Source organism: Haematobia irritans, chromosome 3, assembly GCF_050003625.1.
Source record: "Haematobia irritans isolate KBUSLIRL chromosome 3, ASM5000362v1, whole genome shotgun sequence".
NCBI classification, from domain to species: domain Eukaryota; kingdom Metazoa; phylum Arthropoda; class Insecta; order Diptera; family Muscidae; genus Haematobia; species Haematobia irritans.
Genome location: NC_134399.1, coordinates 48,080,257 through 48,105,707, shown reverse-complemented (window position 1 = coordinate 48,105,707; position 25,451 = coordinate 48,080,257). Strand labels below are relative to the sequence as shown.

The 25,451-nt window shown below is 37.0% G+C and overlaps 1 protein-coding gene across 12 annotated transcripts in view; it reads right to left on the bottom strand.

Annotated features, from left to right (window-relative positions):
• Window positions 1-25,451, bottom strand: part of dtn (transmembrane protein 132C dtn) — a 604,515-nt gene that overhangs the window by 513,238 nt on the left and 65,826 nt on the right. For all 12 annotated transcript variants that reach the window (XR_012720543.1, XR_012720541.1, XR_012720542.1 and 9 more), the window contains 2 exons: window positions 843-1,091; window positions 259-779 (listed from right to left, as the gene is read on the bottom strand). Coding sequence is in view for 9 of the 12 variants with exons in the window: in XM_075300564.1 (XP_075156679.1) it covers window positions 259-779; window positions 843-1,091 (770 nt within the window). In the remaining 3 variants the exon portion in view is untranslated. The remainder of the gene's footprint in view (window positions 1-258; window positions 780-842; window positions 1,092-25,451) is intronic.

Genomic DNA, 25,451 nt, shown 5'->3' with positions numbered 1-25,451 from the left:
ATCGGGTTTCCCAAAAAATAGTTAAGTTAAGCAAAATAATACAGACATTTTAGCTTGGTAGGGGTATATAAATCTCATTGTGTTGTAAAGCCGAACTAAAATAAAATGCCATAGATGAATTAAAAGAGAAATATAAACTAGACAAGAAGAAAAAACTTTTAAGGGCGTAATCATGGTCAGTTTTGTTACAGTTTGTTCAGTGTATAAAACCTGTAGAAAATGCGTTATTTACTTTCATGAACAAAAATATGGTCTTACCTCTTTGTTATCACTTGGGATGTTCCATTATTTTCGGAGCCGTTGTCTTGTTTCTTCTTAAGAGCGATAACTCTTACGGTAGAATGTTTGGAATTATCTCTCTCAAGTGATATGTCCCACATTAGGGAGGACGATGTGGCTCCCAAAACTTTTATTCCAGATTTGACACGAGCTTTGACTGTAAATGATGAAATATTTTTTTCTGAATATTGCAAATATACTGGAACATGAAATTTTGACATTGGATAGAGTGGCTGTTGAGGCAAAAGAATAATGAGAGATTCGTCTATTTGAAGCTCTTTAAACGCTTCTATTGGAGAAACCAACGGAACTTGCACAAAGGGAGTCAATGGTTGAATTTGAACTTTTGGTTCACACTGTTCAGGGTTTCGAGCTGGTGGTTCAAATACGCTATAAGAAACTTGTGCATAACGCTGCGGAACTTTGATTGGCGTACTGTTCGTTGATTCTTTACTTCTTATGGGCATTAGAGTATGAAACCAAGTAAACGGTACGACCACCTATCAAACACAAAATTTTTTATATATTAATATTTATGGTTGTATTTCTAGATAATATATTACCTCGGCTACGCAAACACCATCTTCTCCTTCAGGCATGCAACGCCCTTTAATAGGTACCTGAATTCCACTTGACACGTGTAATAAAACACATATTTTTTGGCGTTGTAGATGACCTCCCGGATCTGCCCCAGCATGAAACAGCACACGTAAGACTGGAGAATCTTGTGACACATACGGGCTCACTAAATGTGCAGATATATCCAAATGCAGGTTTGCCTGCTGTAGCTCCATGAGAGCAGCCGTTGTATTCTAAAAAGATACAATATTGATTACATATTTTGAAGCACAAAATATTTTGGGAAATATACAACATATTTATTTGTTTATAATCGTTTGCTTGTACACAATATTGTACGATGATTTTTTCTACGATATCAACAAACCCTAAGAAAATGTTAACCTATGGACTCAATGCTGAATTATGTGTCAGGTAACCCAATCATATCCACATTGATATCGTCGACCCACTGCCATTTTGCAATGGTTATACCTATTTGCTCACTTGGTACGAATATAGTCAATTAAGATTTTTTTTATTGTTTCAGCCTTTATTTAAAATATTTTTCTTATATTTTGTTTATAACAAAGAGTTTATGAACTATTGCCCTTTTCTAATTAATTATTTATGGTCTTTATTGTAATTTGAAAATGTTTTATATATGCAATTTGTTGTTTGTAATCTCAGAAAAATACATTATAAAAAAACTCATTGAAATAATTGACATTCATTAGCTAGCTTTTGAGATTGGAACAATCTCATTAATATGAGCATATTGCGATGGAGTGCACCTAGATGCATAATTTTTTGAAAGATTCAACATGTTTTCCTGAATAGGTTGGAATTCTGACAGACTATGTAGTCTATGTGTGGAATAGTGGGAGGAGAGATCGGAAATAAGTTGGAGTAGTCTATTTTGAACTACTTGAAATTTACAGATGTTTCCCATAATGGAGTACAATAAAGTATTGTAAATATGTGGGCATCAAAGTGCAGATTTTTATCCAGCATTACCCCTAGGTATTTAATTTGTAGTTCCGAGTTGATACGGTGATTTAAGAAAAGTACTGGAGTTAGCGGTGATGCAGTTTTTTCGTTTTCTTGTGAAATAAATGGCTTGTGTTTTATTTGGGTTACATCTTAGTCAAACTTCTATCTCTTGAAATAGTTATTGAATATTTCGAGTCCATTTTGGAAGTTTATACAAACATCTAACGCGTATATGCCGGAACTTATTATTGATGTGTCATCTGCGAACGTCGAGGCAGTGCTGTTAACAGAAATTGGAATATCAGATTCCTTGTGGACACGCACTAGGAATGTAATGTTCTTGAAAGTGCGTTTTCCGATATAGACTTTAAATTTTTACAATTTGCAAATGAGCCCATTGTACCAAACACAATCAAAAGCAGACTTTATGTCGAGCAGCACCATACCGGTAAATTTGAACTGGTACAGACATTGTTTTTCTAATGATTCAATACTAATATATTATTATAAGATTCTCAGCCTAAACTACGAGGGCAGTTCGGAAACGTCTTAGCCTAGTACAAAAAGCGCGGTACAAACAGAAAAAGTTAAGTGTTTTGGAAACTTCCATCACTGATGAACAAATGTTAAATTTTGTTTCGATCTGGCAACTCCTTCATATAGAAACAGGTGTTCAAGAAAGACGCATCCGCAATTTTTTTACAATGGAAAAATTAGAAATGCGTGCTGTCATTAAATATTTACATAAAAAAAGGTTTATCGGGACAAGAAATTCATAATGATATGGTGAATGTGTTAGGTGAAAGTGCTCCTTCATATGCAACAGTAAAAAATTGGGTTGCTGAATTTAAACGTGGTCGTACAAATATTGAAGATGAACCACGTAGTGGACGTCCAAAAACAGCAACAACAACAGAAATTGTAGCCAAAGTGCATGATATGGTATTAAATTATCGACGAATAAAAGTGCGTGAAATTGCTAATATCATGGGCATTTCAAATGATCGCGTCCATTTAATTTTGCATGAAGAACTACAGATGAAAAAGCTTTCTGCAAGATGGGTGCCGCATTTGTTAACAGTCGATCAAAAACGCATAAGAATGAACATTTCTCAAGCTTGTTTGGATCGTTTTAAGCGAAATAAAATGGATTTTAAGCGTCGTTTCATAACTGTTGATGAGACATGGATCCGTCACTATACTCCAAAGACAAAAGAATAATCCAAACAATGGACTGAAGCTGGAGTAAGTGCCCCAAAGAAGGCAAAAACAATTAAATCAGCTGGTAAGGTTATGGCAACGGTTTTTGGGACTTCAAAGGTATTTTATTGATTGATTATCTGCAAAAGGGTAAAACAATAAATTCGGTGTACTATTGCAAACTTTTGGATCAATTAAATGGCTAAAATCAACGAATTAAAGTACGAGTTGCTTGACCACCCACCTTATTCTTCTGATTTAGTTCCCAGTGACTTTTACTTGTTCCCAAATCTAAAAAAATTCCTTACTGGCAAGCGTTTTACCTTTTAAGATGCAATTACAGTTGTAAACCACTATTTTGAAGACCTTGAGGAAAACTATTTTAATAAAGGGATAGAATTGCTAGAAAAGCGTTGGACTAAGTATATTGAAGTTTCAGGGGATTATATTGAAAAATTAACTATTTTCTTTCACTGATAGGCTAAGAAGTTTACGAACCGCCCTCATACTTCTTCATAAAGACTATTTGTAGTATTATTTTAGCATAGTATGTACTGTGAAAATTGCTTAAATAAAGAAAAAAATAAAATGTATTTCCATCTACTATCGTTGGTATAGTTTTTGATCTTTTCTGAGATTTTTCGATATTTTCCAGAATACACTAACATAGATAAGAGCAAAGAACTCCAATTTTTATTCCGAAACTTTTTCAATTCTTGGGAGATGTTCATGTTAAATGTGTTCATATGAATACGATTATTTACATCTCTATAGCGCTTCCAATTTCGCTTAAAAATGTTTCTGATCTGTATCAACTCTTTAATTGATTGGGGAATTTCGTTTGGTGTATGGTTTACTTGTATGAACGCTAAAAATTGTGATCTGATTTATTGTGGTAATAAAGTCTTGTACCATTTGATCAACTTAAGTTTCGGAAATTTCATTGCTGCGTTGCGTATATTTCGATTTTTGTAAAGCCGATATCGTTTCCAGTTGAGCTATACGTTTTCAGTTTTATTTACTGTTACAGTAATGCTTGCGAGATCGGTTATCAAATCATTGAACTCACCAAATTACATGATTTATTCAATGTTGAAAAATCATGATATATTGGCATAGCTTCGAAACCAGAAAAGAGGACATTTTTCCGATAGGCTTATGGTATTCGTTCATCACGAAAAATATTTCGCCTACCCAAAAAGTTACAAACAATGTATCATGCACCATATTTGAGAAATACTGGAGATTTGAATTGAGATACCAGATATACCGGTATAAAGTGGGCGCCAAGGTACAAATGTCTCGATAGGGAACATTTGTTGCTATGACATCTGTGAAAAATATTTAGTACTCAAATGAAGACAACATCATATTTTTCATCGTGTTAAAAATGTCGAATTTTGTAACAGAAAGTGATGATTTGCTGAAAACATTAATTTTTTGTTTTCATTTGAAGAAAAGTGCTGCAGAGTCGCATCGAATGCTTGTCGAGGCATATGGTGATCATGCTCTATCAATACAACATGCAAAAGATGGTTTCAACGGTTCAGAAATAATGATTTTGATGTGAGAAATGAAGAACGCGGAAGACCACCAAAAATTTTTGAAGACGCCGAATTGCAAACGATATTAGATGGAGAGTCAAAAACAAATGTTGCATAACAAAAAATTTCTGACCGTTTAAAAGCTATGAGAAAGCTCCAAAAGTGTGGAAAATAGGTGCCACATGAAAAATACACTCATTCCATACCGGTATACTTCATACATACCTACGAAAGGAAATGTTGCAGGTGATGCAACAAAGTCCAGTAACAAGTTTGAGATGAAAAATAGTGGCCCTCTTTTCACCTCCAATATCACATCACATTCATCATTATAACCGGCTTGAACGAGTTAAGAAAACGTTTTTATATTTCAAGAGTGCGAGTAGAACCGTAAAAGGTTAAGAGAGAATGAGAGTTGCAAAAAATCAAAAGAAAATCTCATTATACTTGAAATGTCCTCTTCAGCATTTACTAGAGCACTGTATAATGGCAATACAGAACCTCACAGCTCTTAGGAATTAGCAATTGAAATTTATTGCAATAAAGGAACAAATTTCAATGAAGCGGAGAAGAACTTGCAAATGCATTAAAAAACGTAGATCACAAAAATATCGCTAATAAATTTACAACTTCTTCAATATTTTGGTATTTTAATCCACCAGCTTCATCTCGCATGGGGCGAGTTTCGAGCGTTTGTTAAAATCTGTCAAAAAGGTCCTTCATCAGATTTTGCTTCAGTTTGTTTTCAAGGTGCAAGCTTCTGAGCAAGTTCATTTACGATGACTCAATACTTCGAAAAAACTGGAGAGTTTCGCTGATACGTTTTGGGATAAATCAACGAATATCTTCCTACTATAACTACACCCTAAAAAAATAGCATCGGTAATATGTACTCCCAAATAAATTCTGCTTCAAGCATATATATTTTCAGGATTGGGCCAAACAAAATGTTGTTTGAATTGTTCAAACATATTATATTTCACCTTAGACATACACTGGCAGAAAAAATTTAAGGAAATTTTCTTTGGGTGTATATATTTTTAAAGCGACAATTAGTTACTTCCATTTTTTGCTCGCAGCATACTCTCTCGGTCTCTCTTTCTAAACACATATATTTGTATAGGAAATTTCTAAATGAATATATATGTTTGCATCCACACATAGTACATTTAAAAAAATGTTATGTCCCAAACATAATATGTTTGATGTATGCTGATGATGTTAAGTTATTATCCTCGTTCGATAATTCTGGTCGGGTGCATTTATTACAAGATGATTTGGATAGTTTTGGTGATTGGTGTAGGGTAAATCTGATGGATTTGAACTTGAAGACATGCAAGTTTATGCGATTCTTCAGGTCTAGGTCTATTGATGTTCGGTATAGTAGACAGGGCTCGCTATTGGAAGAGGTTGGTTCTTTTGTTGATCTTGGCATTTTTATGGATCGTTAATGATCATATTAATTCGATGGTGAGTAAGGCATCTGGGGTTCTAGGATTCATAAAGCGTTGGGCGAAGGAGTTTTCGGACCCTTATGTTACCAAGAGGATTTTTACTGCCCTTGTTAGACCCATTCTGGAGTATTGTTCTATCGTGTGGAATCCTCAGTATGATGTTTACATTGATAGAATAGAATTGTTGTTCGCTTTGAGACATCTTCATTGGAACAGTGATTTTGTTCTTCCTCCTTACACTTTTAGATTGAGGCTGATTAATTTGCCTACTCTTAGGAGCCGACGGACGATGTTGAGCTCCATGATGATGTATAGGTTAGTTAGTGGGGATATTCCATGCTCGGAATTGAGATCTAGGATTAGAATAAATGTTCCTTTTAGGGCATCTAAGAATTACCAGTTTCCTTTCATTGCTTTTCAACGTTCGAATTCTGCTTCTGTGGAGCCTATTCGTAGGATGTTCATTAATTTTAATTCAATCTATCATCTAGTTGACACTAACTTAAGTATTGATATGATGAAGTCCAGAATTTTAGCATATTTGGATAACTAATATTGAATAACCTATTATTTGGTCTTGTGCTGAATATATACGTCTGATGAGTCCTTCTCTGTAGCTGGTTAATCCCTCTGCCTCCACCCCGCCATGGTCCGGACCATGGTGTGTACGCCGTCCCTACGTTATGGGGACGAGGCCCTCACGCTCGGAATGGGCGGGAAAGTGGGCGATGGGACGTTCGAAAATTAGAAAAAATATATGTTCTAACATATTAACATATATGTCGCAAACATGTTATGCTAGTTTATGAACATTATATGCTTGCACTTAAAAATAATGTGCTAACATTTAGTTCCAAACATATAATTTTTACACCGAAACATATGAAAAACAGTTTTATTCATCCGACGGACAAATTGGTTTGAAAAATGTAATAATATTTTTGTTATAATAGTAGATACATATCACATAGTTAAAACGAAGTTTTAACAAAGGGGAAAATGTTGCAGACAAGTACTTGCATTATTATTTTTTACTCATCACTATACCATCAAAACAAATTTAGTTATTTTATTTAAGTTTTTGTGTAACGTTTGAATTTAATGTCAGTTGGAAAAAATATCAGTTTGAGAAAACTATTAACCCTTGTGTATGTGATAACACCGGATGCGATACCAGCGTGATAAGGTCCCGTGGGACCTATAATAAAAAACGAATGGTAGAGAGGTTATCCCTACGATATTTTTCGATTATTTACTATGGGTGGAGTCTTCTACGACTCACAAATTGCATATATAGATATTTGTTTGTAAATAAAGAGTTTTTTTTTATTTTTAATAGAATACAGATAATGGTTAAATTTTTGATTAGTATTCTAGAGGCCCTGATGTTTGTCACAGGCGTGGTACCTAATAAGTATCCTTATACGTACCAAGCAACAATATATTGTTTTAGAAGTTGAATGTTCTGAACAAACTGGATGTTTGAAGGAAAAACAAACCGATTTTTTGTAGTGACGTTCGTTTTGTTCGCAGTATTATGTGCAATAGTTGCTTTAAACTTGGTCAAAATTGAGGAACATTTTGCCAAATTCCAGAAGCCTATGGGTCTGGAATATGTATAGAAATATAAAAACTTAGATCGACCATGATTTCTATGAAGTTCAAATAACTTTTTTTCCACTTATAGTTTCGCTATATATATCCACTATCCTCGGAACACATAAAACTATGTACTATGAAGCAATGAACCCAATGGAAACTTCAAAAATGACAAGTTCTTCTAAATAACGGTATTTTCTGAAAGGATGTTGTTGTTATTAATTGTTCCAAATACAAAAATCGCATTATCTTTATGCAACTTTTTAAACTGCGCTAAAACCACTAATGCAATTAGTGGTAGGTCCCAATGGACCTCATCACGCAGAATCGCACTAAACTTTTTAAAATACCTATAAAAACCGATTTAATTATTCAATCACATAAAAATTTACAGTTTTCAACTTAAAACACTTTAATACAGGAAGTCATAAACCATCACGCTGCAAATCATGCAAAACATAAAGTTATGTAGGAATAAAAATCAAAAAAGTCCAGCGGGACCACATCACGCACAGAAGGGTTAATTTGAAGTTAATTTTACAAAATAAATAATATCGAAGATGTATTCTCAAGAATAGTTTTCTTTACCTTCTACACCCGTCTGAGTTTCCCACGCCCCACTATAGAAAATTAGTGTTTCAAATTTCTTGCAGAAAAATGGTTTCGCCATAGTGTAATCCACTACGTTTGGCACATCTGTCATTATTTTGAGGACCGAATTGTGACCGAGTTTCTTTTTTTTTCGAACACAGCAATAGCTCGCGCAACCATAACGTTGTGGCAGCTGACTGTTTGGCCAATATGTCTAAAGACAATAAATGCAACGTGACCACAACACCACATAGCATTATTGGGCTAAACACTACCGTATATAACGAATGCAAAATTTTCATGCAATGCTATCTCAATAGACCTGCTCTATCGGCCCCTCCAAAGTTTTAAGAAGAAATGTGCAGATCCTTCTCACCCGAGCAGCGTTGCCAGAATTTTCCTTGATTTATTTTGTTTCTTGTTCCATCTTTTTCAGTTTAAATAAAATTCTTTATTTTGCCAAGCTTGAGATCTATTTGTTTTTATTATTTTTAATTCATCCGTCCTAATATTTCGCAATTTTCGTTGAATTGCTTCATCAGAGGTGTATGATTTATAAACATTTTTTACATTTATTATAATATTAATTAATTAATTAGGTTAACTTAAATTAAACAATTAATACAAATTTCAAATACATAGAACAATTACAAAACATCTTATTCTAAACATCATCTACCAGGCTAACATAAATGTTAAGCCGTAACTATAATCTCCAACTTGCATATAAATCAATCACTATACACAAAATTCTTATTAGAGCATCACTGCTTTCGTCAACTTTCGCTATTGCACTGTTGGCTGATGTTGTTGTTCGAAATGTTCTTCGTCTGTCGGTGATCATTTTTGCATATCATGTGTCTGTATATGTGGGGGATGTTGTCTGTGTCAGTTTTGTAATTCATTCTTCTGTTTGTTGGTACATTATTGATGTGCAGCATTTCTAATGTATATCTTTTGTTGGTATTGTTTTCTTGCTGTAATATGCGGACATTATTGAAGTTCGGTTGATGTTTGGTTGTTGCACAGTGGGCTGCCAACGCGGTTTTTTGTAGTCTAGAATTGCTGCGAGTTTTTATATCGGATTTGTGACCTGATATTCTTGTTTTTAATTTGTTTTTTTGTGGTTCCAATATACACCATTTTACACTTTTCTACTGAATTTCCTTCGCATGGAATTTCATAAACCACGTTCCGTTTTTGGAATTTTGTCCTTGATGGTGGTAAACAATTTTTTAACCGTATTATTAGATTTATGTGCTAAGTCATATTTATTCTTGTCAAAAATGTTGGATTTTGTTATTCTTTCCGATATTCCTGGTATATATATTAAGGATTTGAAAATTTTTTCCGGTTTTTCAATGTCTCGTTTTTCCGTGCGTGGCTTAAATGATGTTATTAAATTCTTAATTAGGTTCTTAGGGAAATTATTCTCTTCTAGTATCCTTTGTAGTATTTTCTTGTTGTCTTGATGGAATCGTTTGTCACTGATGGAAAGAACTCTGTCAATTAGATTTTGGGCTGTATTAATAATTATCCTCTTTGTTTTGAATAAAAATTCATAATTCTGCCAGAATTGTTTCACCAAAAACCTCTAGATTTGCAAAAAAAAAAAATAGCTAAAAAAGCTAAAAAAATTGCTAAAAAAAAGCTAAATTTGTTTGTACCAAAAGTCACAATTTTCGTTGAAATTCAACAAACTTGAAAGTTTTATTTCACTTAAAATGCATAATAATTTAATTGCATTCATTTTAATTGTACTTCTGTGAGACTGCAACAATATCAAAGTCATATCATTAGAAAATATCAATATATTTCGTTTTAATTGGCTTAAATCCGCTGAATTAATGATAAATTCGTGAATGTGTACTTTTTTGCTATTTTTACCCAAGATAGTAAAACCCATTCTTACTGTCTTGCGAGTTAAAAAAAATTTAAAAAATAATACCTCATTCAAAATTTTATTTCCTTAATTTTTTTAAAAACGTGCTAACGACAATTTAACTTTCCAAATTCACAAGTAGAAATTATTCTATGTACCAAGTAAAATAGGTCTTTAAAATAAAGTGTTGAAAACCCACTTCTAATTTGAACGCTTTTTTTGGTTTGTGGTCAATATACAAAAACTCCACAAATTTAAAGACTTTTTCATTAATTTTAAGAATTTTTCAGAATTGACCTTAGCCTAACAAATTTTTTTTTCATATAAATATACCCATTTTTAAGTTGAATCACTTAACTATAAGGACAAAACGACTTCACTGACAAAAAGACTTTGTCGGCTTTTGAACAAGGAAAACATTTTATATAAGAGAAATTCGCAAATGCCATTATAAGCAAAATTCGCGTTCGTATTTTAAGAACATGAAATCTTTGGCTTCACGACAATATTTTTTTGCAGTGTACAAAACAATTCATGTCTACTATTTTAACTGAGTAATAACTTGAGAATATTAATAACTTAAAAAGGACACCATAAACGAAAAGGACACCGTCTAACGGAACGGACGTGTTTTTTTAATAGCGGATAAACGCATCGTAATAGGTACCTACTAAGAATTTCAAGTGTGGTGGGATATTAAGCCAGATATTAAGCGAAATTCAAAGTCATCCACTGGGTTGCTAACTTCAGGGTCCAGTGGACGGGTATCGACTGGAGTTATAAATCTGGGCAATGACCAAGAGTTAGCCCCAATTAGTCGACCTGTAGGTTAGGTTAGGTTAAAGTTGCAGCCCGATTAAATTTCAGGCGACTATTCAGTCCATTGTGATACCACATTTAACTAAAAGTACCTATTACATATGGGCACTTCTAGTCTTAACTACTGAACCTTCTCTATTATTTACTTTTGTGGAACCAACCAGATTGCTCCAAAAACATTAACAAACTGCTTAAGTTAACGTTTTCCAGGTCAGCCAGTAATCTAAAGCTATACGCTCCTAAAATTCGCTTACGCCTTACACAAAAAGGAGGACACTCACACAAGAGGTGTTTAATTGATTCCTTTTCCTCCACATCATGACAGCTTATACAACAGTCATTATACTTCGCACCTATAGTTTTTGCAAATTCGCCTATCAGGCAGCGACCCGTTATAGCAGATATCAGGAGTGCTATCTGACTCCTTGAGAACACTAGCATATCTAGTGTGCGGTTTAAATTTAAATGGGGCCATATTTGCTTGGTGTCGTTGCAACCCTTGCAATTTTCCCATCGAATATTGGCCATCATAACAGCCTTCTCACGCAGTAAGAGCTTGCAGGTGGCCAGAGGCATACGAACAGATTCTAGTTCCCCTGGAATATGTAAGGTAGTCCCTAGCCTTGCTAACACATCTGCTTCGCAGTTCCCCGGTATGTTCCTATGGCCAGGCACCCATATTAGGTGAATATTGTACTGCTCAGCCATCTCGTTGAGAGATTTGCGGCAGTCTATGGCCGTTTTCGAGTTAAGGAACACAGAGTCCAAGGATTTTATTGCAGGTTGACTGTCTGAGTATATATTAATGCCAATATTTGTTGGAACATTACTTCTCAGCCAATTCGCCACCTCTCTTATTGCCAATATTTCAGCCTGAAAAACACTACAGTGATTAGGTAATCTTTTCGCTATTCGAATTTCCAGATCTTTAGAATATACTCCGAACCCCACTTGTCCATTCAATTTGGAGACATCAGTATAGAAATCTATATATCTTTTATTCCCCGGGGTCTGTGTACACCACGCCTCACTGTTGGGGATTAGAGTCTCAAACTTTTTGTCGAAAAGTGGTTTTGCCAGGGTGTAATCCACTACGTTAGGCACATCTGGCATTACTTTTGAGGACCGAACTATGACCGTAACTTTTTTCCAACCACAGCGATAGCTCGCGCAACCGCACAGCCGTTGTTGCAGCTGACTGTTTGGCCAAAATGTCTAAAGGCAATAGATGTAGCATGACATTAAGGGAGTCTGTTCCTGTCTTACTAAATGCGCCTGAGATACATAAGCTCGCCATACGCTGAACTTTATCTAAACAAGTCGGTTTCTGAAGTGCCGGCCACCAGACTACAACACCATATAGCATTATAGGTCTAACTACTGCCGTGTATAGCCAATGCACAATTTTTGGTCTTAGTCCCCACTTTTTCCCTATTGCCTTTTTGCACGAGTACAAAGCTACCGTGGCTTTTCTCGCCAAAATAACGCCAAGGTATTTTGCACACTCACCAAAGGGAATTTCAGTACCCCCTAAGGAAATGGGCCTAACCGTGGGTGTTTTGCGATCTTTGCAGTACATGACTAGTTCTGTCTTTGCTGGATTTACACCAAGACCATTATCTTTCGCCCATTTCTCAGTCATCCGGAGAGCTCTCTGTATAATATCTCTGATTGTGGATGGGAATTTTCCCCTGACTGCTAGCGCCACATCATCTGCGTATGCCACCACTTTTATCCTTTCTTTTTCTAGGGAAACCAGAAGGTTGTTTATAGCAACATTCCAAAGAAGAGGTGATAGAACTCCTCCTTGGGGAGTGCCTCTGTTCACATACCTTTGTATGTTTGCTTGCCCTAGTGTGGCTGAAATACGTCTCTTTATTAGAAGTTCGTCTAACAGCCTAAGTATACCTGGATCAACATTCAGAGTTGTCAGTCCATTTAATATCGAGCTCGGATAGACATTATTGAACGCCCCTTCGATGTCTAGAAACGCCACGATTGTGTATTCTTTGACAGATAGTGAGCTTTCAATAAAGCTGACTAGTTCATGCAATGCGGTCTCAGTAGACCTGCCCTTCGAGTATGCATGCTGTCGTTTCGAGAGCAAACTTGAATCCACGCTAGTTCTAAGATAAATGTCTATCATCCTCTCCAGGGTCTTAAGTAGGAATGAGGATAAGCTGATTGGTCGGAAATCCTTCGCACTCGAGTGAGAGGCTTTTCCTGCTTTAAGGTAGGTACTATGTTTATTGGCACGAAAAAAAGTCCCTAAATCATTCTTTCGCGTTGAAAAATGAGAGTGTTGACAATTGATTTCGAAGGAAGAAAACAGCCATTTTTGAAATATTTCGTGTTTATTTCTTCGAAATTTAATTGACAACATCGCCAAACGTCATAAAATTATTACATATGTATACGCAGCAGCTGATTAGATTGTTTACACACACGCATTCATGATAATTGTTTTGAAAAGTTTTTTCTACCAGTTTTTAAATTGTTTTGCAACCAAACCTCACACAGCACTGGACACTAATAATTGTTAAGAATAAAACGCCAGCCGCTCTACTCCTGGTGTCTTACCACATTCGGAAACAGCTTTAAAGACATGCGGTACATTGTCGTCTTCTTCAGCTTTTCCAAATGGATACCGTCAATTTGTAACGTCCATCTAACAAACATATAATTCCGGTGTTATGCTAAATTTTACATCATGCGCAGCAATGGACTCATTGATCAACAAACTTAATTCGTTGGTGTCCACAATATCTACACAATCGCATTGCAATACCAGCGGACAAGAGTGTACTTATGCCCATGCTGTTGCCGCCTCACTAGCAATTTCAAATCCAGTGGTCACCACGACGGTTCCCACAAAGGATAATAACGCCATTTCATTTGCCAATGTTGTTACCTTGGGGGGAACAACATCGTAGGGTGACCAGTTAAAACACGTACACCATACAATAGCTATAGTCAAAGTGAAACTTTTTGTTCAATCAACATAAGCCTATAACTCACGTTCAAGGGTAGTTCCTAAGCAAAAGTCACTGTTCCCGACTTATATTTCGCAAGATAATTCGTCACAAAGGGATGTTAGTGTTCTATACCAGGAACACTTCGTTGACTGAAATTAATACATTGAGATGCAAAGTGGCTGGTTTACTGAAGAATGTTTCTTGTTATACTCTCCCAATGTATAATTTTATAACTATTTCAGTCACGTTATAAAATGCAACCAGTGTTTTGAATCGATAAAATGCAAGATACATGCATAATTAATTTTTGCATTTTATTTTTGGAACATAGCAATTTATTCTTGTGATTCCATTCGTAGCTACCATAGTACTGCAACATCAATCGCACTGCCTTCTTTATAATTACGATGCACGGCCAGCATTTGTGTTTATTATCCCTATACCCAGTAAAAAGAAACGATTGTAAAATGAAATTCACTAAATAGAACTTTATTTTGTTAGCACTTTTCTATAAATTTCATGTTATGTACATTATTTCTATTCTATCATGTAGTAGGGAGCCGCTAGATGGTGGCTTTATTACGAAAACACCACTCCAAGTTATTTTTATTTTGTCAATCGATCTTATTGCATTTTTAAATAACAATGCGAACCAAATTTGTATTGTAATTTCACACAAATCATTTGAATAAATAAATTATTTCTTAATTCACATTGCAAATGGCGCACAGTGTGTCCTTCCCATACATTCGACGGCCAAAAATAGAAGGAGTTGTACGAGAGTAATGAAATTTGGCACGAGTTCCTAATATAATAGAATTAAGAAAATTTCAAAGTATCGACAAAATCGGTTCAGATTTAGATATAGCTCCCATATATATCTTTCGTCCGATATGCACTTATACGGCCCTAGAAGCCAGAGTTTTACCCCAATTTGGTTGAAATTTTGCACTAGGAGTACAATTAGTAGCATAGTCTAGTGTGCCAAATTTTATTGAAATCGGTTCAGATTTAGATATAGCTACCATATATATCTTTCGCCCGATATGAACTTATACGGCCCTAGAAGCCAGAGTTTTACCCCAATTTGGTTGAAATTTTGCACTAGGAGTACAATGAGTAGCATAGTCTAGTGTGCCAAATTTTATTGAAATCGGTTCAGATTTAGATATAGCTCCCATATCTATCTTTCGTCCGATATGAACTTATACGGCCCTAGAAGCCAGAGTTTTACCCCAATTTGGTTGAAATTTTGCACTAGGAGTACAATGAGTAGCATAGTCTAGTGTGCCACATTCTATTGAAATCGGTTCAGATTTAGATATTGCTCCCGTATATATCTTTCCCATACAAATAATATTTCAAAAATGTCATATCTTCTGTAAATTTATAACTAGAATGTTTATTTTTCGCAAAAATGCATACAGCATCTATTAAATGCTGTTTTGAAAATATGAAGAAAATCAGCCCACTGTAACACCCGTCCCCCGTACAACCCCCATACAAAAATTGTACAGTTCACTCTATTTAATTTATTAACAACATTTTCACATCTTCGTGATAATCTAATTTTTTAAGCTTCAATTTCGTTCTTAATGAATTGATGTATGGGTCGGAGGATATCAACAAATGATGCATTACATCTTCGTTAGTAGAACAGCGCCCAGTCTTGCGCGAGTTATATAGCCTATAACGTTTATAGTCTTTATTCCTCGCTTCCTGCGCTTCTTCTGATAACATTCCTTTGAAAAATAAACCATATGTTAATTCAAAATGTATGAAACAAATCGTATCTTTAACCTACCTATAGGTAGAATGGCCTCAGATACAATTTTGCTACCATGTATCAAAACTTTATGCACTGTGATAGGCATGTAGTACCATCCATACAAATCAATGTACAATTTTGCCGTGTCTAAACAATATATATGGAACTTCTCAGAGTCTATTGCCTGACTGCAACTTATTGTGGATAATATAATTTTAAACCTATGAATCAGTTGTTCATTTACTCCGGTTATGTCGGCTGTAATTTCAGGGTTTTCAAAAAATCGTCGAGCTGTATTCCCATCGTTGCTGGAACCCATTCCTTGTTTTACCACATCAACATTTATTCCCAATACTAATTTAAGGTTTTTTTGAATTGTGGCCTTGGCTTCTTCTTTAATTTGTCTTGTATCTTTATTTGTTCGCCATGCTGCAAAGCTTTTATTGTAAGCGATATGCAATATGCATTCCATAAATTTTATGCGCGCATGGAGAGGTGAAATACCAAATTTCAAAGCCTCTCCCGAATTTGATCTTGTTGCCAATTCGTCTAAATTGTGCATCTCCCTAGGCTTAGCACCACATATGAAGCACACGGACATAGAAGAGCTGCCAGTTAAAGTTGTTGCTATTTTACCATCTATCATAGTCAATGAAAGTTTATGAGTAATAACGAATTTCTTATTATGAACTTCAATAATTGAATTTGTTAAATTATTTATTTCATGGTTTACTCGGTTAACTTCTTCATTTATTACGCTAGCTGTCTCCTTAACAAATTCAAATTTTAACGGCCTGCAATGTTTCGTTGAAGATGGCTCTAAATTTTTCCACAAAACTTTTGACTCATCGTTCCGTTCAGTCATTACCAATGGCACAAGTGACGTCAAGAACAAACTTTTGTCTGAGAAAGTCTCATTCGCAAAGTTTTGGTGATACTCTGAATGTCCTGATGAGCCATCACATCCCCATTTACTCATGAGTTGCATATATTTTGGAAATGATGCTACTTCATTTTCGGATTTTGACTTCATCAGTCTAACTGCCGTGTGATCCAAAAGCTCCTGCAAACTAACTTTGCTTAAATTTTCCTCTACTATAACGTTTGCTGGATAACACGTTTTTTGGCCGCCAAAACTTTTTTGTAGCTTGGATAAATATCACAACCAATATCTTTTGCTGATCTTCGCAGTATTTCATACTGGTGTATTGTCAATGAAGCATCAACAATTAGACTAAGTGCTTTTTCAGGTCTAAAACATTTTTGAACTTCATTTTTGTCTCCAATTTTTTTGGCAGCAGATAATATGATGAAATAATATGAAAATTTAGTCAGCTTTTTCCTTTTCGTTCTTTCATTGCTCTCTTCAAAGCTTTTCTTTGGACGACCACGTTTACCAGGAGTAGACTGGGTTTGCTCTTCGCCATCCACTGTATCATCCACTACTTCATCAGTCAACGTATAAGAGTGTGTTAGCCATTCTTCATTATCACTATAAAATCTTGACGAAGTACGATGACTCTTGTTCCACTTCTTTAAAAATTGAGGCATGAATGTTTGTTTCAAAAACCGACTGAACTTTTCTTGATTTATTTCAGACGCGCTTTTATAATTCGCGAAAACTTCACCAATTATAAGATCACTATCTTTTTCACATTTAACAACAATTTCCGAGAGCGTTCTGAAAGATATTTTTGAATTTTCCATTGTTTTTAAGAAATTTGCTTTAATTGCTTAATAAACATTCACTTATTACTTTACCAACTACAATTGGGAATGACAAAGAAGTAAAGAGCATAAACAAATGACAAAATCGATGCCACCAATGATCAATGATTGTTGTTGTAAGAAATATAGCGTTATATTTTCTAATTTTGCAAAAATAAAATGCACATCAACATAGATTCTATTTTTAGAATGACTGCAAGAACTGCTACAATTTTAAAAGATTCTACACATTGCGTGTAATAATAAGTGACGTTATTATTCATTCAATCCCAACGTCTTTAATAGCTCAGTGGATAGAGTTGGCGGCTGGTGTGCGAATATCTGGAGTTCGAGCCCAACTCATGCTCAAGTTTTCATTATGGTATGTAAAAATTTATTTAAAAAAAAAAATAATAACTGATATGATTTTAATTTCAGTGTACGAGCACTTTATACACAATTATCTTACAAATATACTATTTATAGTAATAGACATGCACACAGGCAAAACAACAACAAGCTGTAACGGAAGAAAGAGTGCGCAGTTGTTGATGCACTCGTAAAATAACGCATAACTCATATTTTTTACTGTAATTTTTTGGTTTTCCATTGTTTTTTTGGCCGCGGGCAAATATGGGCACAATTTTTTTTTTGAATCTGTTAGCTGAGACCCTCAGCTTTAATTTGGTATAGGACTCCATGTTTCGCACTGCTTCGCACACAACTAAAAGTTTAACGGAAAATCATAAATGTTTATTTTTTTGGCCCAAAATAAAAAAAAATAATTTGTTGTTTTTTTTTTTTAAATTTTTATTTTTTTTTTAACTTACATAATGCTTGATGCCTATTTAAAGTGAAAAAAATTTCTATAAGGTACACCCGGTGTATAGTTTATAAGTAACAATGTTTTAAATATGACATAGAAAACTAACCTATTTGAGACTTGTTCACATATGTCAACTTTGCGCTGCTCGGGACAGAAAACCAATGGAGATATTTGCATAAAATTTTACACACATGACCTTTGTAATATAGTTTAACCAACTGTGCAAAAATCATCAAAATCGGAGAGCAGGTCCAAAATGATTTATTGCCGCAGCGGACACAGTGTGTGGCGCCATGTTTTTAAACTAACTAATCTCAACATATGGAAGGATTTAACACGATCTGATTAGGGACTGTGCGCTTTACGTCAGTTTTTCAACTCGAAAAAAGCAAAGTACCACAAATGAAAAAATATTTCGGTAGTTTTTCGCATTTTTGGTTTTGTATGGGATTTCGCTGCGGAAACCGAACATAGTACCTTTAGGTATGAAGACGACTTTTGTTTCCCTCCACTTTTCTGGAATATATGCTAAGTTTACACATCGTTTATATATCACCGTCAACCAGGGGATAATTCTTTCAGCCAATGCCTGTAACTCCGCCGGACTAATTCCATCAGGTCCGGGGGATTTGAATGGTCCAAAGCTATTTAAAGCCCATTTTATTCTAGATTCCGACACAATTTCCTCGATAGGAAATGATCGCTGAGCCTCTGTTACACCGCCGGAACATGGTTCAACCGTCTGATTTCCAGGGAAGTGTGTGTCCAAAAGTACCTCCAACGTCTCCTCACTGGACGTTGTCCAGTTTCCCTCCGATGTTTTAATGAAACCTGGAGCGGTGCCTCTGACGTATTCTCAATACTGCTACAGTAATCATCCCAAGAGTTTTGTTGAGACCTTCCCATTCCTTTTTTATATGCTCTCAGATTCACCTTGTAAGTGTCCCAATCCTCCGGAGCTCTTGTGGACTTTGCTTTGTTAAAGAGCTTCCTGCAGGATTTCCTCATATTACTTAACTCCGTAGTCCACCATGGCGGCCGATTTTTTCTCCTTGGCTTTCCTATAGGGCAAGCAGCTTTCAGTGAAATGTTGAAGGCCTTAGTAATCCGTTCCGCTGCGTGTTCGATATCTTGCACAGTGCTCATATTTGTCTCCGGCATTTCCGGTATCATTAAAATTGAACGATTCCCTATACCTATTCCAATCAGCTTTCCTAACATTTGGCGGAAATATGGTCTTTGAAGCACGAACAGCCAATCTGAAACTGATGTAGCGATGATCTGAGAAGCTATGTTCCCTCAAAACTTGCCACTCAGATATCTTATCATTCAGTTCCGGAGAGGTCAACGTTACGTCCAAAACCTCTTGTCTGTTTCTGGTGACGAAGGTTGGTGCATCTCCCTTATTGCAAACTACCAGGTTAGTACGCAAAATAAACTCTATTAGCGACTCTCCCCTTGCATTAGTATCACTACTTCCCCAAATACTATGATGTGCATTTGCATCGCATCCCATAATGAGTTTTGTCTTTGTTTTTAGTGACTCCTCAACTAAGGTCTTAACGGCACAGGGTGTCCCATGTAGACCGAAGATACCCAATATTTGCATGTGGATATCTCTAGACTGGCTACGACAGTGTCTGCATTGCTCAATGAAGGAAGCAGAAACAAGTTTAGTTCGTTTTAGCAATTATACATGCTCGATTTATATCGTTACCGGTATTATGCAAAAGTTTGAAACCCGGAGTGATTCATTCACAGATCTTGTTCTTATATATGTATGGTTCTTGAATAAGAACTATATCTACAGTTTGTCAAGAAAGTGTTTTGACAATGGGATAAAAATTATGTTTTGTTCCAAAATTAAATATAATGAAATTTTAAAAAAATATTTTATTATGTATTTTGCAAAGTATTCATACGTACACAGAATTAAAAATTTAATAAAATATTTAATATTTCAATTATTTCTAGAATTTGAAATATTTGGCAATGTCAAAAGACTTTCTTGACATACTGAATGTCTCCTTTCCTCAGGAGAACGTTTAAGGCAGCACAAGCGGCCTTATAATGGTGAAGATTTATCTGGAGGAACCGTAGAACCATCCAAATTTTCAACCACCGTCACATCAGCCGCTTCAATTGAGTCATCAAGGGCTTCCTCTTCACAGATCTCGGTGACTCTCGCAACAATCCGCGGTTCAGCTTTGGTGAGGCTTGAGCCTGTAGAAACTTCCCGCATATGATTTTCGCCATAGCCTGCAGGTTTTATGTCTCCTTCGGCTTCGCTAGGAGGTTTTTGTCACTGCTGACTGTAACGGAGGCTTGTCCGTTTCGGAATCCTTTGGCTGATCGCTTTTGTATACCTTCATATGGATATCATGAAAGCCATAACTTACACGTCCTTGGGACTGGGCTAGATGTGGCAGCGACTCTATGTTTAATATAAACACCGCATGTCGTCTTGGTCCATCCACCTCATCCAATCGACCAACCTTCCAATCGGCGGTTGGAATATCTGGGTTACATTCTTTTAGTCTCTCTAGTATTGACTCAGGATCAGGAGGGTTTGCCGGTATCCATGCATGTGCTCTAGGTTTAGCCGGTATGTCTTTTTTATCGACTAACTCCAAAGCGCCTCCTTCCCAAACTTCACCAATTAGCATCAATGCAGCTTTAAAGCAATCCATAGACCTCTGGTCCGCAAAAGCTATTAACTTATATCGTCCTTGATACCATCCAGCATCTTGCCGTCGAGGACTTGGTCCGGGAAACTTTTTTCGCACCTCTGAGTAGACACCAGACATCGCGTTCTCAATTTCCCCCCATTTTTGCCTTGGAATCATACCGTCTAATGCACCTTTATTAATAATAGCCATCACAAGGCTGTCTTTTGCAACTGAGGCAAACGATCTTTGATCCCGTTTAGAGGATGGCAGCTCATCCGGTGATCATTCCCTTTTTCCAGCTTCAAGAATTCCTTGAGCCCATTTTAAGGAATCGCTTTGCTTCGCCGACAACGTGCTTGGGTCGACTGATAGCCGACCTGTAGCCGGGTCGACAGGTGGCGACACTTTGATAAGTCGAACTTTTTCTAAGGTAACGACATCAAAAGGAGGTAATCCCTCACGAAATAGATTCAAGGAACGCAGAAATGCTTTGTTTATCCTAAAGAAGTTAGGATCAGTCGACCCAAGCACGCTGTCGGCTAAACAAAGCGATTCCTTAAAATGGGCTCAAGGAATTCTTGAGACAGGAAAAAGGGAACGATCGCCGGATGAGATGCCATCCTCCAAAAGGGATCAAAGATCGTTTGCCTCAGTTGCTAAAGACAGCCTTGTGATGGCTATCATTAATAAAGGAGCATTGGACAGTATGGTTCCAAAGCAAAAATGGGGCGGATATTGAGACTGCTCTATCTGTCGCCTACTCACAGGTGCTGGAAAAGTTTCCCGGCCCAGATCCTCGACACCAAGAGGCTGGCTGGTATCAAGGACGATTTAAGCTAGTCGCATTTGAGGACCAGAAGTCTATAGAATGTTCTAAAGCTGCTCTGATAATAATTGGTGAAGTTTGGGAAGGAGCTGCTCTAGAGTTAGTCGAGAAGAAAGACATACCGGCTAGACCTAGAGCACATGCGTGGATACCTGCAAACCCTCCTGACCCTGAATCTATTTTAAATAGACTGAAACAATGCAATCCAGATCTTCCAACAGCTGATTGGAAGGTTGGCCGTTTGGATGAAGTGGATGGACCAGGACGGCAAGCAGTGTTTATATTGAACACTCAGTCTTTGCCACATCTAGCAAAGTCTCAGAGCCGTGTATGTTATGGCTTTCATTATATCCAGCGATCAGCTAAAGGATTCAGAAATGTACAAACCTCTGTCCGAATCAGAAGTAAGCGGATCCTCTTGCGAAGTCGAGGGAGATACCAAAGTTGAAGACATGGATAGACACCGTATGCGAGAGGAGGTTTCTATTGCCTCAGAACTCACCAAAGTTGAACTTATGGTTATTGCGAGAGTCACCGAGATCTCTGAAGAGGACATTCTTGATGACTCGATTGAAGCGGCTGATGTGACGGTTGTTGAAAATCTCGATGGTCCTACGGATCCTCCAGATAAATCTTCACCATTGTAAGGCTGCATGTGCCGCCTTAAAAGTTCTCCTGATGAAAGGGGACATAGACATAGTTCTTATTCAAGAACCCTATGTTTAAAGAAACAAAATATGTGAATTAAGTACTCCGGGGTTCAAACTATTGCAGTATACTGGTAATGATGTAAATCGAACCTGTATAATTGCTAAAAACGAGCTTAACTTGTTTCTGCTTCCTTCAATGTGCAATGCAGACACTGTCGTTGCCAATTTAGAATACGTCCGAGGCTTCCAGACTACGGAAGGTTCTAGCATCCAACAACTCCGCTCCAGGTTTCATTAAAACATCGGAGGGCAATTGGACAACGTCCAGTGAGGAGACGCTGAAGGTACTTTTGGACACACATTTTCCAGGAAATCAGACGGTTGAACTAGGTTCTGGCGGTGCCACAGTGACTCAGCGGTCGTTTCCCGTCGAGGAAATTGTATCGGAATCTAGAATAAAATGGGCGTTAAATAGCTTTGGATCATTCAAATCCCCCGGACCTGATGGAATTACTCCGGCGGAGTTACAAGCGGTGGCTGACCGAATTATCACCTGGTTGTCGGCGATATATATAGTATGTATCAACTTAGCATATATTCCAGGAAAGTGGAGGGAATCAAAAGTCGTTTTCATACCTAAAGCGGGAGAAGCCTCTCACTCGAATGCGATAGATTTCCGACCAATCAGCTTATCATCATTCCTACTTAAGACTCTGGAGAGGATGATAGATATTTATCTTAGAACTAGCGTCGATTCAAGTTTGTTCTCGAAACGACAGCATGCATACTCGAAGGGCAGGTCTACTGAGACCGCATTACATGAACTAGTCAGCTTTATTGAAAGCTCACTATCTGTCAAAGAATACACAATCGTGGCGTTTCTAGAAATCCAAGGGGCGTTCAATAATGTCCCTCCGAGCTCGATATTAAATGGACTGACAACTCTGAATGTTGATCCATGTATACTTAGGCTGTTAGACGAACTTCTAATGAAGAGGCGTATTTCAGCCACACTAGGACAAGCAAACATACAAAGGTATGTGAACAGAGGCACTCCCCAAGGAGGAGTTCTATCACCTCTTCTTTGGAATGTTGCTATAAATAACCTTCTGGTTACCCTAGAAAAAGAAAGGATAAAAGTGGTGGCATACGCTGATGATGTGGCTCTAGCAGTCAGGGGAAAATTCCCATCCACAATCAGAGATAAAGGGTGATTCTTTTGAGGTTAGGATTTTCATGCATTAGTATTTGACAGATCACGTGGGATTTCAGACATGGTGTCAAAGAGAAAGATGCTCAGTATGCTTTGACATTTCATCATGAATAGACTTACTAACGAGCAACGCTTGCAAATCATTGAATTTTATTACCAAAATCAGTGTTCGTTTCGAAATGTGTTTCGCGCTTTACGTCCGATTTATGGTCTACATAATCGACCAAGTGAGCAAACAATTAATGCGATTGTGACCAAATTTCGCACTCAGTTTACTTTATTGGACATTAAACCAACCACACGAATGCGTACAGTGCGTACTGAAGAGAATATTGCGTCTGTTTCTGAGAGTGTTGCTGAAGACCGTGAAATGTCGATGAATGAAATGTCGCAGCAATTGGGTTTGTGTTATTCGACCACATGGAAGATTTTACGCAAAGATCTTGGTGTAAAACCGTATAAAATACAGCTCGTGCAAGAACTGAAGCCGAACGATCTGCCACAACGTCGAATTTTCAGTGAATGGGCCCTAGAAAAGTTGGCAGAAAATCCGCTTTTTTATCGACAAATTTTGTTCAGCGATGAGGCTCATTTCTGGTTGAATGGCTACGTAAATAAGCAAAATTGCCGCATTTGGAGTGAAGAGCAACCAGAAGCCGTTCAAGAACTGCCCATGCATCCCGAAAAATGCACTGTTTGGTGTGGTTTGTACGCTGGTGGAATCATTGGACCGTATTTTTTCAAAGATGCTGTTGGACGCAACGTTACGGTGAATGGCGATCGCTATCGTTCGATGCTAACAAACTTTTTGTTGCCAAAAATGGAAGAACTGAACTTGGTTGACATGTGGTTTCAACAAGATGGCGCTACATGCCACACAGCTCGCGATTCTATGGCCATTTTGAGGGAAAACTTCGGAGAACAATTCATCTCAAGAAATGGACCGGTAAGTTGGCCACCAAGATCATGCGATTTGACGCCTTTAGACTATTTTTTGTGGGGCTACGTCAAGTCTAAAGTCTACAGAAATAAGCCAGCAACTATTCCAGCTTTGGAAGACAACATTTCCGAAGAAATTCGGGCTATTCCGGCCGAAAGTTGCCCAAAATTGGACTTTCCGAATGGACCACCTAAGACGCAGCCGCGGTCAACATTTAAATGAAATTATCTTCAAAAAGTAAATGTCATGGACCAATCTAACGTTTCAAATAAAGAACCGATGAGATTTTGCAAATTTTAGGCGTTTTTTTTTTAAAAAAAAGTTATCAAGCTCTTAACAAATCACCCTTTATTATTCAGAGGCCCCTCCGGATGACTGAGAAATGGGCGAAAGACAATGGTCTTGGGGTAAATCCTGCAAAGACAGAACTAGTCATGTACTGCAAAGATCGCAAAACTCCCACGGTTAGGCCCATTTCCTTAGGGGGTATTGAAATTCCCTTTGGTGAGTGTGCAAAATCCTTGGCTTTATTTTGGACAGGAAGCTGAACTTTAAGCTTAATATTGAAGAAAGGGCGAGAAAAGCAGCGGTAGCTTTGTACTCGTGCAAAAAGGCAATAGGTAAAGTGGGACTAAAACCAAAAAAAAAAAAAATATACACGGCAGTGGTTAGATCTATAATGCTATATGGTGTTGTAGTCTGGTGGCCGGCACTTCACCAGCCAACAAGTTTAGACAAAGTTCAGCGTATGGCGTGATTGTGTATCTTAGGCGCATTCAGCAAGACAGCAACAAATTCCCTTAATGTCATGCTGCATCTTTTGCCTTTAGACATTTTGGCCAAACAGTCAGCTGCAACAACGGCTGTGGTCGGAAAAAAGTTACGGTCACAGTTCGGTCCTCAAAATAATGCCAGACGAGCCTAACGTAGTGGATTACACTTTGGCGAGTCCACTTTT